The sequence below is a fragment of the Fistularia commersonii genome, chromosome 12 (genome assembly GCF_037954325.1).
Source record: "Fistularia commersonii isolate RoL2024-O1a breed Wild chromosome 12, RoL_Fcom_v1.0, whole genome shotgun sequence".
NCBI lineage: Eukaryota > Metazoa > Chordata > Actinopteri > Syngnathiformes > Fistulariidae > Fistularia > Fistularia commersonii.
Window position 1 is genome coordinate 12,323,360 of NC_141295.1, and position 14,000 is coordinate 12,337,359.

A 14,000-nucleotide genomic window follows, 5' to 3' on the forward strand; every position below is an offset into this window, starting at 1 on the left:
TCAAGGCAGAACAATATATGAAATGCTATCGTATGAAACAACTTTATTTGGAGTCATTTTTCCCCAAAAAATGTTATGATTTTCATGGCTCCAACCTCGACGGACCGCACAGAAAAAAAAAACAGAACATCTTACACAGATATATATTTATGAACAAAAAGGAGTTTCTAGCTCAATGCAATCCTGCAGTAGTCAGTACTAACCTGTGACATACAAAGTAAGGGCGGGATTTTGAAGAAAGATTATGAAGTCCAATAGATGTGCATGTCAGCCATTACTATTATTGGGAATAATTTGACATAACTCTTGACGGACAACTGCAGATGAGCTGCATGCACAAGCATTATTAACTTTTGAAGGTGAGCATAAATCTGTATTGACTGGTAAGTACAGCTGCACCTCGTGTAAACGGCAAACATTCTTTTCAAGATGTTTTTGGCAAAATGATTCTAGCAGCCATCAGATGTCAATAAAATACTGGCAGTGGATGATGTTTCTGGAGCCGGTCCGGTGTGTTTCGACGATGAATTCAACATGAGTCAATGAAAAGAGCAAAAAGCTATTCATCTGTGATTTGAAATATGAATGCTCGATTGTAGTACCACAAGGGAAATGAAATATAAAACTTCCATCCTTCACAGACTTCATATTTTCAGCTGCTCGGATTCTCGGATGGTCCGTTAAAGCCTCCGATGTCTTTTGGTGCCTCCGCCGGTCCGTGACAGTGAGTCCTCCGGTGTCGGCTTAGACAATGACTCCAGGAAAATCTGCGGCCACAGGTGAGGCATAGGTATGGCCTCTCCCCCGTGTGTATCCGCTTGTGCTTCGTCAGTGACTTGTAGCGTGTGAAGGTCGCCCCACATTCGTTACAAATGTATTTCTCTGACTTAATGTGCACGTTCTGTTCGTGTTCCTTCATATTCCCCACCTGTGAGAAGCCTTTCCCGCACACGGGGCAGAGGTGCGGTTTCTCTCCGGAGTGGGTCAAACCATGAACATTCATATCCCTGCGCGAATAAAACCCCTTGTTGCAGATGACGCATTTGTACGGCCTGTCCCCGGTGTGCCTCCTCATGTGTCTTTTCAGTCCCTCCGAGCGTGAGAAACAGCTTTCGCACAGCGTGCACTTGAAGGGCTTCTCCCGTGTGTGTGAGATTAAGTGTCGTCGCAGCTCCGAGGCCTTGACGAAGCGCCGGCCGCAATCGGCGCAGCTGTGCGGCTTCTCCGGCTCCTCCCCGTGTTTCTTCTCGTGCGCAATGCAGTGGCTCGACTCGGAGAATCCCTTCCCGCAGACGGAGCAGGTGTAGGGCCGCTCGCCGGTGTGCATCCGCTCATGGCGGACAACTTTGTACAGCTTATCAAACGTTTTCATGCAGTACGAGCACTGGTGAGGCACCTTGGGTTTCTTTGAGTGTGTGCGTTTGTGCCTCTCTAGCTTGGAAGGCCTGTTGAACACTTTACCGCAGTCGGGGCAGGGGTGTTTGTTCGTCTTGTTGTGGATTTTCTGGTGTCGGATCAGCCTCTCGGACTGCGTAAAACTCTTCTCACAATGCTCACACTGATGCAGGGTCTTTGGCTTCTTTGTGTGCACTGGCTTGTGCCTCTCTAACTTGGACGGTCTGTCAAACGTCTTGCCACAAACGGTGCATGGGTAGCACTTGTCTGATCGGTTGCTCTGTTTGGAGTTCTCCGGCTCAGAGTCCGTAGAAGATTCATTGTAATCGGAGTCTGAAATTTCTTTCAGACTGACGTCTTCTGCACCTGAGGGAAATACAAATTAAATTACATTATTCTTGTTGGCAGCCCAAGACAGAGACCATCAGTCAGTTTTCCAATTGAGATTGTCTGTTATGTGAGCCAGGAGAGGCTTGAATTTAATACTTACATGTGTTCGGAAAATGTTAAAATATTAAATGTATTAATTATTGTTCATTGTGTGTAAGTTAATTTTACACAAGCTAAAGGAAGTCACTAATACTAGAAAATGTAGGTTAATGGTAATATAATCTAATGCTCACTTCTGTATATACTTCTACTTTTCCTTTTGGCTGCTCCCCCTTAGGGCTCGCCACAGCCAATCAATGACCATCTAACCCGATCCTCTGTACCATCTTCACTCACATCAACTCACTTCATGTCCTCTTTCACCTCCTTTCTGGTCTTCCTCAAGACCTCCAGCGGGGCAGCTACAACCTCAGCATCCTTCTCCCCAGATCTTCACTGTCCATCTTTTGTCCATGTCAAAACCATCTCAGTCTGACTTTATCTCCAGAACATCTAACATCAGCTTTCCTTCTGGTGGACCCATTCCTGACTCTCTCCATCCTCCTCAGTCTTAAGAGAATTTTAACATCTCCACCTCTGCTTCTTCCTGCCTTTTCCTCAATGTTTTATACCAAACACCATTGCTGCTCTCACCTCTGTCTTCTACAGATTTCCTTTCATTCTGGCTGATACTCTTATCATCCAGGACAATTTTCCCGATTTGCTTCAACCTGCTCGCACATATTTCTTCACCTCCTTTTCAAACTCTCAGTTGCTCTGGACTGTTGACTCTAGGCACTGAAAATCCTTCACCTTCTTTATTTCTACTCCATGTAGCCTCACCTGTCCATCTGGGTTCTCCACATTCACATGTGAATGTGAAAGCTTGCGGCTTTCCCGGGTATACCTCCATCTCTGTAGATGTTCCTCCACCTGTTTCCTGCTCTCACTACAGACCACAACATTGCATGACCTGAAACTAAAAAAAAAAAAAAAAAAAAAAGATGCACCAATACTTACTTTCCTCTGAAGAATCCATCTTAGAAACTGGTGATATATCTGGGCCCATGGCTGACTGAAAGAAGTGTTCAAACAATACCGAACACAAGACACACACACACATAAACATACATGAAAATGACATGAATTAATATCTAATAAATAACTTCTCAGCTTGGTACGCGTTTGTCAAGCACAAACTAGGCATTCAATAATACGATGTGCAACCTTATGCTGAAGTCACTTACACAGCCTTTGCACCTTGTGTTCTGATAGTGCACAAGATTGGAGTGCGTGATACGTTAAGCAGAACACAAAATCAGGCACATTTTTTCCGTAAGAACCACCTGTACAGAAGCCAGTTTACTGGTTGGGGGTATTAAAAATGAGTGAAAATACATGTTTTTCATTGTTTTTCACTGGACCATTGATGTGCTTCAGTTGACACTTCGCACACTACGTTACTCGCACAAAGCCGTTACCGAAATAGCTGTTATGTTTGTGCCACACAATTTAAAAGATACTTCTTGCAAAGACTCATACAGATCTGCCAAGCAACCGGAAACAGTTTTTACATTATTACGGGAGATATATTTTGCAAAATGAATAGATATATACGGTTTTATAAAACAGACGAGGTAGCATTCATTAATTGTTTTGATTTTTCCAGGACTTGAAAAAAACGGGCTTTTAATTTGAAAAGAGCCGTTATTCTATCATTATTTATTCTACTTAGAGACTTGTTTATTAGAGATGTATTGAAATAACAATATTTTAGAGTCACTTCAAAGATTCTTGATATGAGACTTTGGTTATCGAAACACGCAGAAAGAGAATTTGCAACATTTGAGCCGAGGTTGGAGGACGTTTTGGAAGACGCCGGCGGCTCCGGTGAGAACACCGAGGACCGTGAACCGACCGCCGGACGTTACCAGAAGTCCACGCCGGGAGTGGTTTGCAGCTAACTCGGCTAGCAGCGGAGCCGCTGCGGGGTAAGGCGAGGGGAAAATGTGTCGGTAGTCCCACCTACCAGGCTACCAGGCGTCCCTTCTCCCCGGGGGCTGGCGCCTCGGTCAATGGACTCTTCTTCACTTTACACCGTATTTACATTTAATGGCTAAATACAATTTACTCCTCCTCTTTCTCATTCGCCCCATATTCCATCCGTGCTTCTCCGTTTCTTTTCCCTCTCCGCATCTTTTTTTTAGCATTCTTTTTTTCCTGCTTCTTTTTCCTCGAGAGTTTCCCCCAAAGGCGGCCGTCCAACTTCGTCTGAGACTCACTAGCGCCACCTACCGTCCCGGAGTGGAATAAAAGTTCATTTAGAAAGACGGGAGTCACATCAACTAGATAGATAGATAGATAGATAGATAGATAGATAGATAGATAGATAGATAGATAGATAGATAGATAGATAGATAGATAGATAGATAGATAGATAGATAGATAGATAGATAGATAGATAGATAGATAGATGCCATCTATCTGACATTCTCCTGCGACTATTTGCTTTATAAGTTATAAGTTTTCCCAACACTTGCGTTATTTTATTTCACACCAAATACAGCTCTTTTCCTGTCAGCCTATACTGTGTGTGTCTGTGTGCAAATAAAGTACATTTTCGAAAAAACAATAAATAAATAGACAACCTCGAACCAATTAGAACCAAACCACTATACTGCGTGTATAGTGTAGCTTTAAATTGGTTTGACACTGTTATTTTACTGAGGACAAGCAGTGAGAAAAGGAGATAGAGTTCTGGACACCGCAGACTTCCAGGTATTGGATCTTGAAATGTCCCTTGCAGAGTGACATGCCCGTAAACATCTCCTTGTATTCTCCCTGGAGGTCTTCCTGCAGGAAGAGAGCGTTTCCCCCATCATCACCTGAAAGAAAACAATTGTCATTGGGAACTCGATTTTTTTCATTGACTCGAGCTCATATGAGTTACTCTGGTTTTCTGAGTTAGTTCAGTCACAGAGTTGGTCACCTGTTTTCTGAATATGGCAGCTACTTAGGGCTACTGAGAGATTTGTTCATTGAGTTACTGAGTGACTCGTTCATTTTGTGTGTGAGTGATACTTTGTTGATCCCCAAGGGGATATTTGTGTGTTACAGCAGCAGGTGAGCTGTTGCAACAGGCTGCAACATGGAGCAAGAGGGGGTTTGGGAGCCAAGAAGGCGTCGAGTTGAGAGGTGTGTATATGTAAGCCCGTGGACTTCCTCTCCACTCAGTCCCACCCAATGTCTCTGATGACGAAGACGCGGCCGTTGCCATGGAGATGACCTTGGAGAGTTCTGATACTGAGACAAAGTTCGCAGTTGGAGAGGGACGTTGAGGGGGCATCTTGTCTGCAAATGGAGAGACACCAGACTTCCATGGTCAGCATGAGGAGCCGATGAAGATAAGTGTTTTGGCTTCAGGTCGCCACTGTGATTTTCCGTCTATCTTAAGTCTCTTTGGTTCTTCCGGTGACGTTGATCCAATCGTCCAAATTGAGCCCAACTGTCAACTTCTCCAAGTTGGCATTCATTCTTGAAAAGCGTTCATCCTGTCTACAACAGTGTTCACCTATCATTTGAGTCTCAGTTTTGGCAGCCCTGCGCATTGCATCAACCATGATGAGCAGCTGCTTGATGGCCAAAATTATTGCCAACGACTTCCCAATTTTGGAAATGGCTGGCTTCAAACAACAGCATACTTGTTCTCATAATTCCAATTACGTAGATGTCTTCAGCATCCTCCATGGGAAGGATCGACAGGCACACGATCCTCCACTTCACCTAGGAGTCCATCATGTATCTGCAAATAAGAGAGTAAATGCTGTTATGTCTCTTATATGCAGTTAGCTAAATAGCAATAGCAGGGATGGGTCAGTGACCGAATTTATAGCAGGGGTGTCCACACCTTTTGCAAAGAGGGCCACAGTTGGTGAGGTGGAAATGTGTGAGGGCCAACCAAGATTCAAGATTCATGACATTTATTGTCACATGTACAGTGTAGAAACGTGTTTCCCTGCACAGTGAAATTCCTACTTTGCTGTAAGCAGTGGATTGGTATATGTGCTGGTAGAAGAGCGTAAACGTCATTATAAATATGATTATAGATATGAATGTGAACATTGCAATAAAACAGTGAGTAGAGTACAGTGCAATAAGATGTTTGAGTGCAGGTTGATGTGCAACTCACAAAGTGCAGGTGCAAGGATGAGTGCAATTCCAATGCAAATTAAAGAGCCGGTAGACTTTCCATGTGCAAGGAGAATGAGTGCCAGCTGTAAGTGTCTGATGGCAGTTGGGTAGAACGAGTTTTTTTATCGTGTCGTTACCCCTGCACCTCCGGCCGGAGGGTAGGAGTGTGAACCGTCCATGCTGGTGGTGGGCACGGTCCTTGGCAATGGACCATTCAGCATGACGTTATTTTAACCATTAACATTAAATGCATATGAACTATTTCATGATTTTTTTTATTGCAAATTGGCATACTTTTAAAGCCTTAACAGAGAACACAAAGCTAGTTTTGACCAAAATCACTTTGTCATTCATATTTGAATACCACATAGAATGAAGAAAACTTCTGTCAGGGGGAAAAAAACCTTCAGAAAGATATTACCGGTACAAATTATCCACAATAAAATGGTCACTTTGAACGTCTAAATTCAAAACATGTGAACAGGAAAATAACACTAACAGTAATATAATTCAGAAGTACAAAACATTGAGGGCCATATGAATCCTTGTATTACGTGTTATCAAAAAGGAGAAATGCAGTGTTTTTCATTATTTCAATTTTACACTCAGATTAAAAATCTATAAACTTTAGAGACAAGAAGTCGTGACTAAATATAAATCACTCTCAGGATTTGTTCACATTTCAGCACATTGAAGACAAATTCATCAAAATTCTTTCACTTTCTCCCACACTGTGATGTCTTCTAGTCGTCCAATGTCATCTATATTTTTCATCAAAGTGTGTTCACTTTACATTACCAATAATTAGCTGGTTGTCACTGCCTGCTATGAACATGGTGGGTTCATGTCTTTGGGGTTTCTTGGGTTCTTCAGCTCTTCAGTTCTTGATTTCTCTGATAGGCAGTGAAAGGTATTGTCAGGTAGCTGGGGACCTCGGGGGTCCCAGCAGGACAGGTCAGGGTCATGTTGGCGATGATGGAGGATCCTGAACTACTGGACCCTTAGAAGGGGACAAAGCTGCTGACTTGAGCCCATTGAGGGGAAGCTCTTGGTCATGATGTTGACCATTCTCTGCTGATACTGCTCCAGGCTGGGACGAAACTGAAAGCACAAGTCACATTTTTTTTTCTTTTACAGTGATGCACATTTTCATTCAGAAACCAATCAATATGGTTGTAAAACTGACAATCAATCATGCAATTCATATTTGTCAGGAGTCACATCAACTATGGTTTATCAGTGTTTATTATTGTGATTACTATTGTCACTATTGTGCACTAATTAAGTCCAAAGTTACCTCTCCCCCGCAGCTTCCTGTTAAATGTCACAAACGTCTTTGTTGACGGAACTCAAGGCGAAAAAACAACAATGCATTATAGCATTTTAAATGCTATTATATGAAATTACTTTATTGGTCGTTAGATTATTCTCTGAAAATTTTTATTACTGTTTCATTGGTCAAACCTTGACGAATCGCACTTAAAAAAACTGAGAACATCTTACACAGATATATATATTTATGAACAGAATGGGAGTGTCTCGCTCTATACAATCCTGCAGTGGAGTCAGTACTTACCTGTGACATACACTGTAAGGGCGAGATTTGAAAAAAAGGTTAAATTACAGCGATCTGTACCTCAGCCATTACAAATATAGAACATAATTTAAAACATCTCTTGACGGACAGGTTCTGACGCACGTCACGCACATGACTACCTTTTAAAGGTGAACGTAAATCTGTATTGACTGATAAGTACAGCTGCACTTCGTGCAACAACATGCTTAATCAAACGTCTCAAATGTTCTTTCAAGATGTTTTTGGCAACGTGATTTAACATCCATCATATGCAAATACCCATAAAGCTTCTAATCAGTGATTTGAAATATGAATGCTTGACGATGGCACCAAAGGGGAAATTAAGTGTAAAACTTTCATCGTGCGTGGATTTCATACATTCAGCTGCTCGGATCCTCGGGCAGTCCGTTGAAGACTGCAATGTCTTTGGGTGCCTCCGTCTGTCCTCCAGGAAAACCTGCGGCTGCAGCTGGGCCAAAGGTAGGTTGCGTGTGCGTCCGCTTGTGCTTCAACATTGACTTGTAGCGCGTGAAGGTCTCCCCACATTCTTTACAAATGTATTTCTCTGACTTAATGTGCACGTTCTGTTCGTGTTCCTTCATATTGCCCAGCTGTGAGAAGCCTTTACCGCACACAGGGCAGAGGTGAGGTTTCTCTCCGGAGTGGGTCAAACCATGAACATTCATATCCCTGCGCGAATAAAACCCCTTGTTGCAGATGACGCATTTGTACGGCCTGTCCCCGGTGTGCCTCCACATGTGTCTTTTGAGTTCCTCTGAGCGCGAGAAGCGATTCTCGCACAGCGTGCACTTGAAACGCTTCTCTCGTGTGTGTGAGATTAAGTGCCGTCGCAGCTCCGAGGCATTGGTAAAACGCCGGCCGCAATCGGCGCAGCAGTGCGGCTTCTCCGGCTCCTCCCTGTGTCTCTTCTCGTGCGCAATACAGCGACTCGACTCGGAGAATCCTTTCCCGCAGATGGAGCAAGTGAAGGGTCGCTCGCCGGTGTGCATCCGCTCATGGCGGATGACTTTGTACAGCTTATTGAACGTCTTCATGCAGTACGAGCACTGGTGAGGCACCTTGGGCTTCTTGGAATGTGTGCGTTTGTGCCTCTCTAGCCTCGAGGGTCTGTTGAACACTTTCTCACAGTCGGGGCAGGGGTGTCTGTTCGTCTTGTTGTGGCTTTTCTGGTGTCGGATCAGCCTCTCGAACTGCGTAAAACTCTTCTCACAATGCTCACACTGATGCAGGATCTTTGGCTGCTTTGTGTGCACCGGCTTGTGCCTCTCTAACTTGGACGGTCGGTCAAACGTCTTGCCACAAACAGTGCATGGGTAGCACTTGTCTGATCGGTTGCTCTGCTTGGAGATCTGCAGCTCAGATTCATTACAATGGGAGCCTAACATTTCCTTCAGACTGACGTCTTCTGCAACTGAGAAAAAATACAAATCATATTATACTACATATTATTTTTGTTGTCAGCCCAAAATAGAGACCATCAGTCAGTATTTAAATTGGGATTTTTTTATGTCAGCCGAGAGGCTTGAATTAAATGATTACATGTGTTAAAAAATGTAGAAACATTAAATGTATTTATTATTGTTCGCTGTGTGTAGATTAATTTTAGACAAGCTTAAAGACGTCGAAACAGCCCCAATTTTATGAGAGCAATGAATAGTAAAACAAGGAAGTGACAGTAGGATGTCATCCTTGCTACTAATATCATTTTAAGTTCACTTCTGTGTATATTTCTTCTTCTTTTCTGATTGCCACAGCCAATCAGTATTTTTTAAATCATCTTCTTTCACACTGACTCACTTCCTTTCCTCTTTCACTCCATCCATACACGTCCTCTCTGGTCTCCTTTTAGTCCTCCTGCCTGAAGCTCAAATCTTAGCAAACTAGGCACCATTATTGCTCTCACCTCCCTCTTCTATGCTTTTCCTTTCATTCTGGATGATACTCTTAGCACCCAGACCATTTTCCCCACCTGATCCAACCTGCTGGCGTTCCAAATATGAATGCAATTACTGACCTAAAACTTAAAAAAAAAAAAAAAAAAAAAGTTGCACCAATACTTACTTTCTTCTGCAGAATCCATATCAGAGACCGGTGATATACCTCTGCCCATGGCTGAAAGAAAATTACAAACACAACACATTACAAGACATGCATCCATAAAAACAAAGTTTAGTTCTGTTTCTCTATCCATCCATCATCTGCCGCTTATCCTGCAGTCAGGGTCACGGGGGATGCTGGAGCTTATCCCAGCTGTCATCGGGCGAGAGGCGGGATACATCTTCGACTGGTCGACAGTCAATCACAGTGTCACATAAAGACACAAAGACAGACAACATTCACTCACCCACTCATTCATTCATTCATTCAGGACAACTTTCCCAATTTTTGCCAATTAACCTGCTGGATGTTTTTGGACCCCAAATAATGTACTCCTATTTTTGTTTTGCTCCCCTTGGGGATCACCACAGCCACAATCAACTGCCTCAGTGGAGACAGGTGATTGTGGCTGTGGCTGGCCACCGGAAGCTTCCAGACAGCCCCCCCCGCCCCCAACTACATCCATGGAAACATTAACATACACACAACCTTTACTCTCCCATCTGACAGTATCCCCCCCCCCAAGATCATCCCTGCCCCCCATCCCCCTGAACACCGATACAGATTGGGGTCCACATCAACAACAAACTGGACTGGTCACACAACACTGATTCACTGTAGAGGAAGCGTCAGAGCAGGATGTTCTTCTTGAGGAGACTGAGGTCGTTTGGCATCCGTAGCGGGCTCCTCAAGACCTACCAGTCTGTGGTAGCCAGCACACTCTTCTTCGGTATAGTGGGGTGGTGCCAGGACTGGTGCGGTCAATAGGCTCAATTAGATAGTGAGGAAAGTCCGCTCGGTGGTGGGACTGAACCTGGACCACCTTCAATCGGTGGTAGTGGGCAGAGTGAAGGACAAACTGGGAGCTATCCTGGACAATCCTTCCCACCCCCTGCATGACAAGCTGTGGCTGATGCGCAGCTCCTTCAGCCAACAGTTCATCCCACCCTGATGCAGATCCGTATTTTTCCCCCTCACTGTTCCTTGATGTTGCCCTTTGTCATCCCTGATGCTGTTGTTGTTGTCTGAATCATCTTTTCTCACTTCATGTCCTCTTTCACTCTATCCATAAAGCTCCTCTCTGGTCGTCCTCGAGTCCTCCTGCCTGGAAGGGAAGCTCACACCGCAGCAATCCAGACACAATTATTGCTCTCATCTCCATCTTCAATGCTTTCCTTTCATTCTGGCTGATACTCTTATCATCCTGACACTTTTCCCCACCTGCTGCAACCTGCTCGCATTCTAAATATGAATGCAATTACTGACCTAAAACTACAAAAAAAAAAAAGTTGCATCAATACTTACTTTCCTCTGCCGAATCGATATCAGAGACCGGTGATATACCTCGACCCATGGCTGAAAGAAAATTTCAAACAACCCATTACAAGACATGCACACACAAAAACATAGAGTTTAGTTCTGTGTATATTTCTTTTTTTTTCTCTGGGCTGTTCCCCTCAAGGGTCGCCACAGTCACATCACCTGCCTCCATTGAACTCTATCCTTTTAATCATCTTCTCTCACTTCATGTCCTCTTTCACTTCATCCATAAACCTCCTCTCTGGTCTTACTCTAGACCAGGGGTGGGCAAACTTTTTGGCTAAGGGGCCGCATTGACTTTTAAAATTTGACAGAGGGGCAGGGTCAGCACAAGATACGATACATATAAAAAAAAAAAAAAAAAACGCATTTGTTAACAGTATATATCAGACTCCTCTGACATTTGTCTCAACATTGTCTGACATTTTCTTTGAAAATAAAACTGGCTTGGTTTTGAAGGCTCTGACGTTTGCTTGCATTTCATGCACAAACCGGTTCTTCCCTTGTAGCTTCCCATCCAGCTCATTCATGCGTGTCAGTATGTCCACGGTAAAGGCCAAATCAAAAAGCCAATCTGTGTCATTCAGCTCAGGAATATTCTCAAATGTTCTCAAGTTGCTCCAAAAATGAAATAATCTCTTGTTTGAGCTCCCACATTCATTGATCCAATCATTCAGTCATTCATGTCAAGTATGCATTATGTACCAATCTTTGGCGGGCTATCCCGGATCCTCTCAATCCTCCTTGTTCCTCAAGAGAACCCAAACATTTCCATTTCTGCTGCATCATGTCCTTTCTTCTGTGTCTCTAAACCAGACAACATTGCAATCTCAGTTGCTCTGGACTGTTGACTCTTGGTGCTGAAAGTCCTTCACCTTCTTTATCTCCAATCTATGAAGCCTCAGGATTCTGTCTGGGTCCTTCACATTCACAGACACTTATTCTCTTGTTGCTTCACTCATCGTCTTTCCAAGGCATAACTCCACCTCTCTAGAAGTTCTCCCCTGCTCCCTTTCTCTCTGGAGATTCCTGTCTAACCTCATCTATCACCCTACCCATCACTTCTATATCTACGGTAAATGGAAATTCAAAAATGAAACACTTTTTGGATTGTTTAAACAGAGCAAATGAAATTTGAACGCAATTACTGATCTACAACTTAAATACAGCAGTGCACAAATTCTTACTTTCCTCTGAAGAATCCATTTCAGAAACTGGTGATGTACCTGGGCCCATGACTGGAAGAGAATTTCAAACACAACAAAAGACACACAGAAAGCACACTAAAATTAAATGAATTATAATTCTTAACTTCACAGTTTGGTACATGCTCGTTCCCACAATGAAGGCACAGAACAGCCTTTGCACTGTCTTTTCTGTGAGTGCATAAGATTGGAGTGCATGATATGTTATGCAAAACACAAAATCAGGCACATGTGTTTTTAGAAGAACACTGCATTCACTATGTTTTGAATTTAATTCAATTGCTTTGGTTACGTTTCTGTGTTTCTGCACTTTACTGTTAAAGAATGTAGAGATGGACTAGTCTTCACACTCAGATTCTGCAATTTCAGAGAAGCACAGAAGCAAGTTGCTTGGGTGGAATATTAGAAAGAGTAAAAATGCACAGTTTTCATTATTTTTCATTGGACCATTTATGTGCTTAGATGACGGGGACACACAGCTGTTGTGTTAATGCAGCACAATTTCAAGGATATCGCTTGCAAATAATTTTGTACTGATTTATTGGGCAATCGGAAACACCTTTTTTAAACAAAATTATGAGGGATCTATTGTTTACTTATTTACACAATTACATTGAATAATATTGGTAAGGTATATCTTGCAAATACAGACGCATTATCATTCACTTTTTCAGGAGTTGAAAAAGACGAGCTTTTATGTTGATATCAGGCGTTATTTTTTCTCATTATTTATTCTATCCAGAGACTTGATAAATACAAATTATCCTTTTTGAATGTCGTCCGAAAGTCTCACTGTAAGCCTTTGGTTTGAGGACACACTTGAACGAGAACCGTGGCATTTGAGCTGCGGGTGGCGGACGTTTTGGATGAGAGGACACCGAGAATCGTGAACCGACCGCCGGACGTTACCAGAAGTCCACGTCGGGAGAGGTTTGCGGCTAACTCGGCTAGCTTGCAGCGGAGCCGCTGTGTCGGTGCTCAGACCTACCAGGCGTCTCTTCTCCCCGGGGTCTGGCACCTCTGTCGGTGGACTCTTCTTCACTTTACGCCTTATTTATATTTCATGGCTGAATAGCGTTTACTCCTCATTCTCATTCGCATACATCATCCATACTTCTCCGGTTATTTTCCTTTTAGGATATATTTTGTCCTGGTTATTTTTCCTCTCGGGTTTTCCCCCGAAAAGCGGTCGACCAGCTGCGTCCAAGACTCACTAGTGCCACCTACTGTCTCGGCGTGGAATAGCAGTCCCTTTAGAAAGACGGGAGTCATTCATAGATAGATAGATAGATAGATAGATAGATAGATAGATAGATAGATAGATAGATAGATAGATAGATAGATAGATAGATAGATAGATAGATAGAAGCCAAGAATTCTGCTGTGCATATTAATTGTGAATTCATGTGTACATTTCTCAGATATCATCATTCTACACCACATTTCCTCAACTTGATGCAGTGTCTTATTTGTATCAGGCTGTAAGGAATTACATTCCACCAAGACGATTTACTTTTTAAGTTAGGATGGATGCTTTACAACACTTGCGTTATATTGCTCCTTTCTATGTCCCAACGTTAATCAGGAAAATAACTTTTTGCAAGGAATTTTCCACTCCCACTTTCCACCTTTGGTCAATATTGTGACAAGCTGGGATTTAGCAAAGTAACAAAAAGTCACCCCTAATATCTCATGGATTTTTCTTTGCTTCCCATGATTACTTTCATTTCATGATTCAGTTCTGACTCCGAGCCTGTTTGGCATGCATTGTCATTCCTCAATACCCTAACCCCATTTACTGAGAAGAAGCTGGTTCTTTTTGATGC

The 14,000-nt window shown here is 43.0% G+C and overlaps 1 protein-coding gene across 1 annotated transcript; it reads right to left on the reverse strand.

The window, feature by feature from the left end:
• Positions 1 to 26: 26 nt before the first annotated feature.
• Positions 27 to 13,354, reverse strand: LOC147228852 (uncharacterized). Its single transcript, XM_086156181.1, has 9 exons — positions 13,163 to 13,354; positions 12,157 to 12,207; positions 10,955 to 11,005; positions 9,614 to 9,664; positions 7,917 to 8,963; positions 7,532 to 7,543; positions 6,888 to 6,955; positions 2,785 to 2,839; positions 27 to 1,761 (listed from the first exon to the last, which is right to left on the reverse strand). The coding sequence occupies exons 2-9, from the start codon at positions 12,203 to 12,205 to the stop codon at positions 653 to 655; spliced, it is 2,442 nt and encodes an 813-aa protein (XP_086012307.1). The 5' UTR covers positions 12,206 to 12,207; positions 13,163 to 13,354; the 3' UTR covers positions 27 to 652.
• Positions 13,355 to 14,000: the final 646 nt, after the last annotated feature.

Excerpts from the sequence above, each read along its gene's own strand:
- LOC147228852 (XM_086156181.1), bottom strand. The coding sequence starts at position 12,205 with ATGGGCCCAGGTACATCACCAGTTTCTGAAATGGATTCTTCAGAGGAA. Across the intron at positions 8,964-9,613 it reads TATGGATTCTGCAGAAGAAA|TTGCAGAAGACGTCAGTCTG; the intron begins GTAAGTATTGGT and ends ATTTTTTCTCAG. Across the intron at positions 2,840-6,887 it reads GTCCTGCTGGGACCCCCGAG|TCAGCCATGGGCCCAGATAT; the intron begins GTCCCCAGCTAC and ends CACTTCTTTCAG.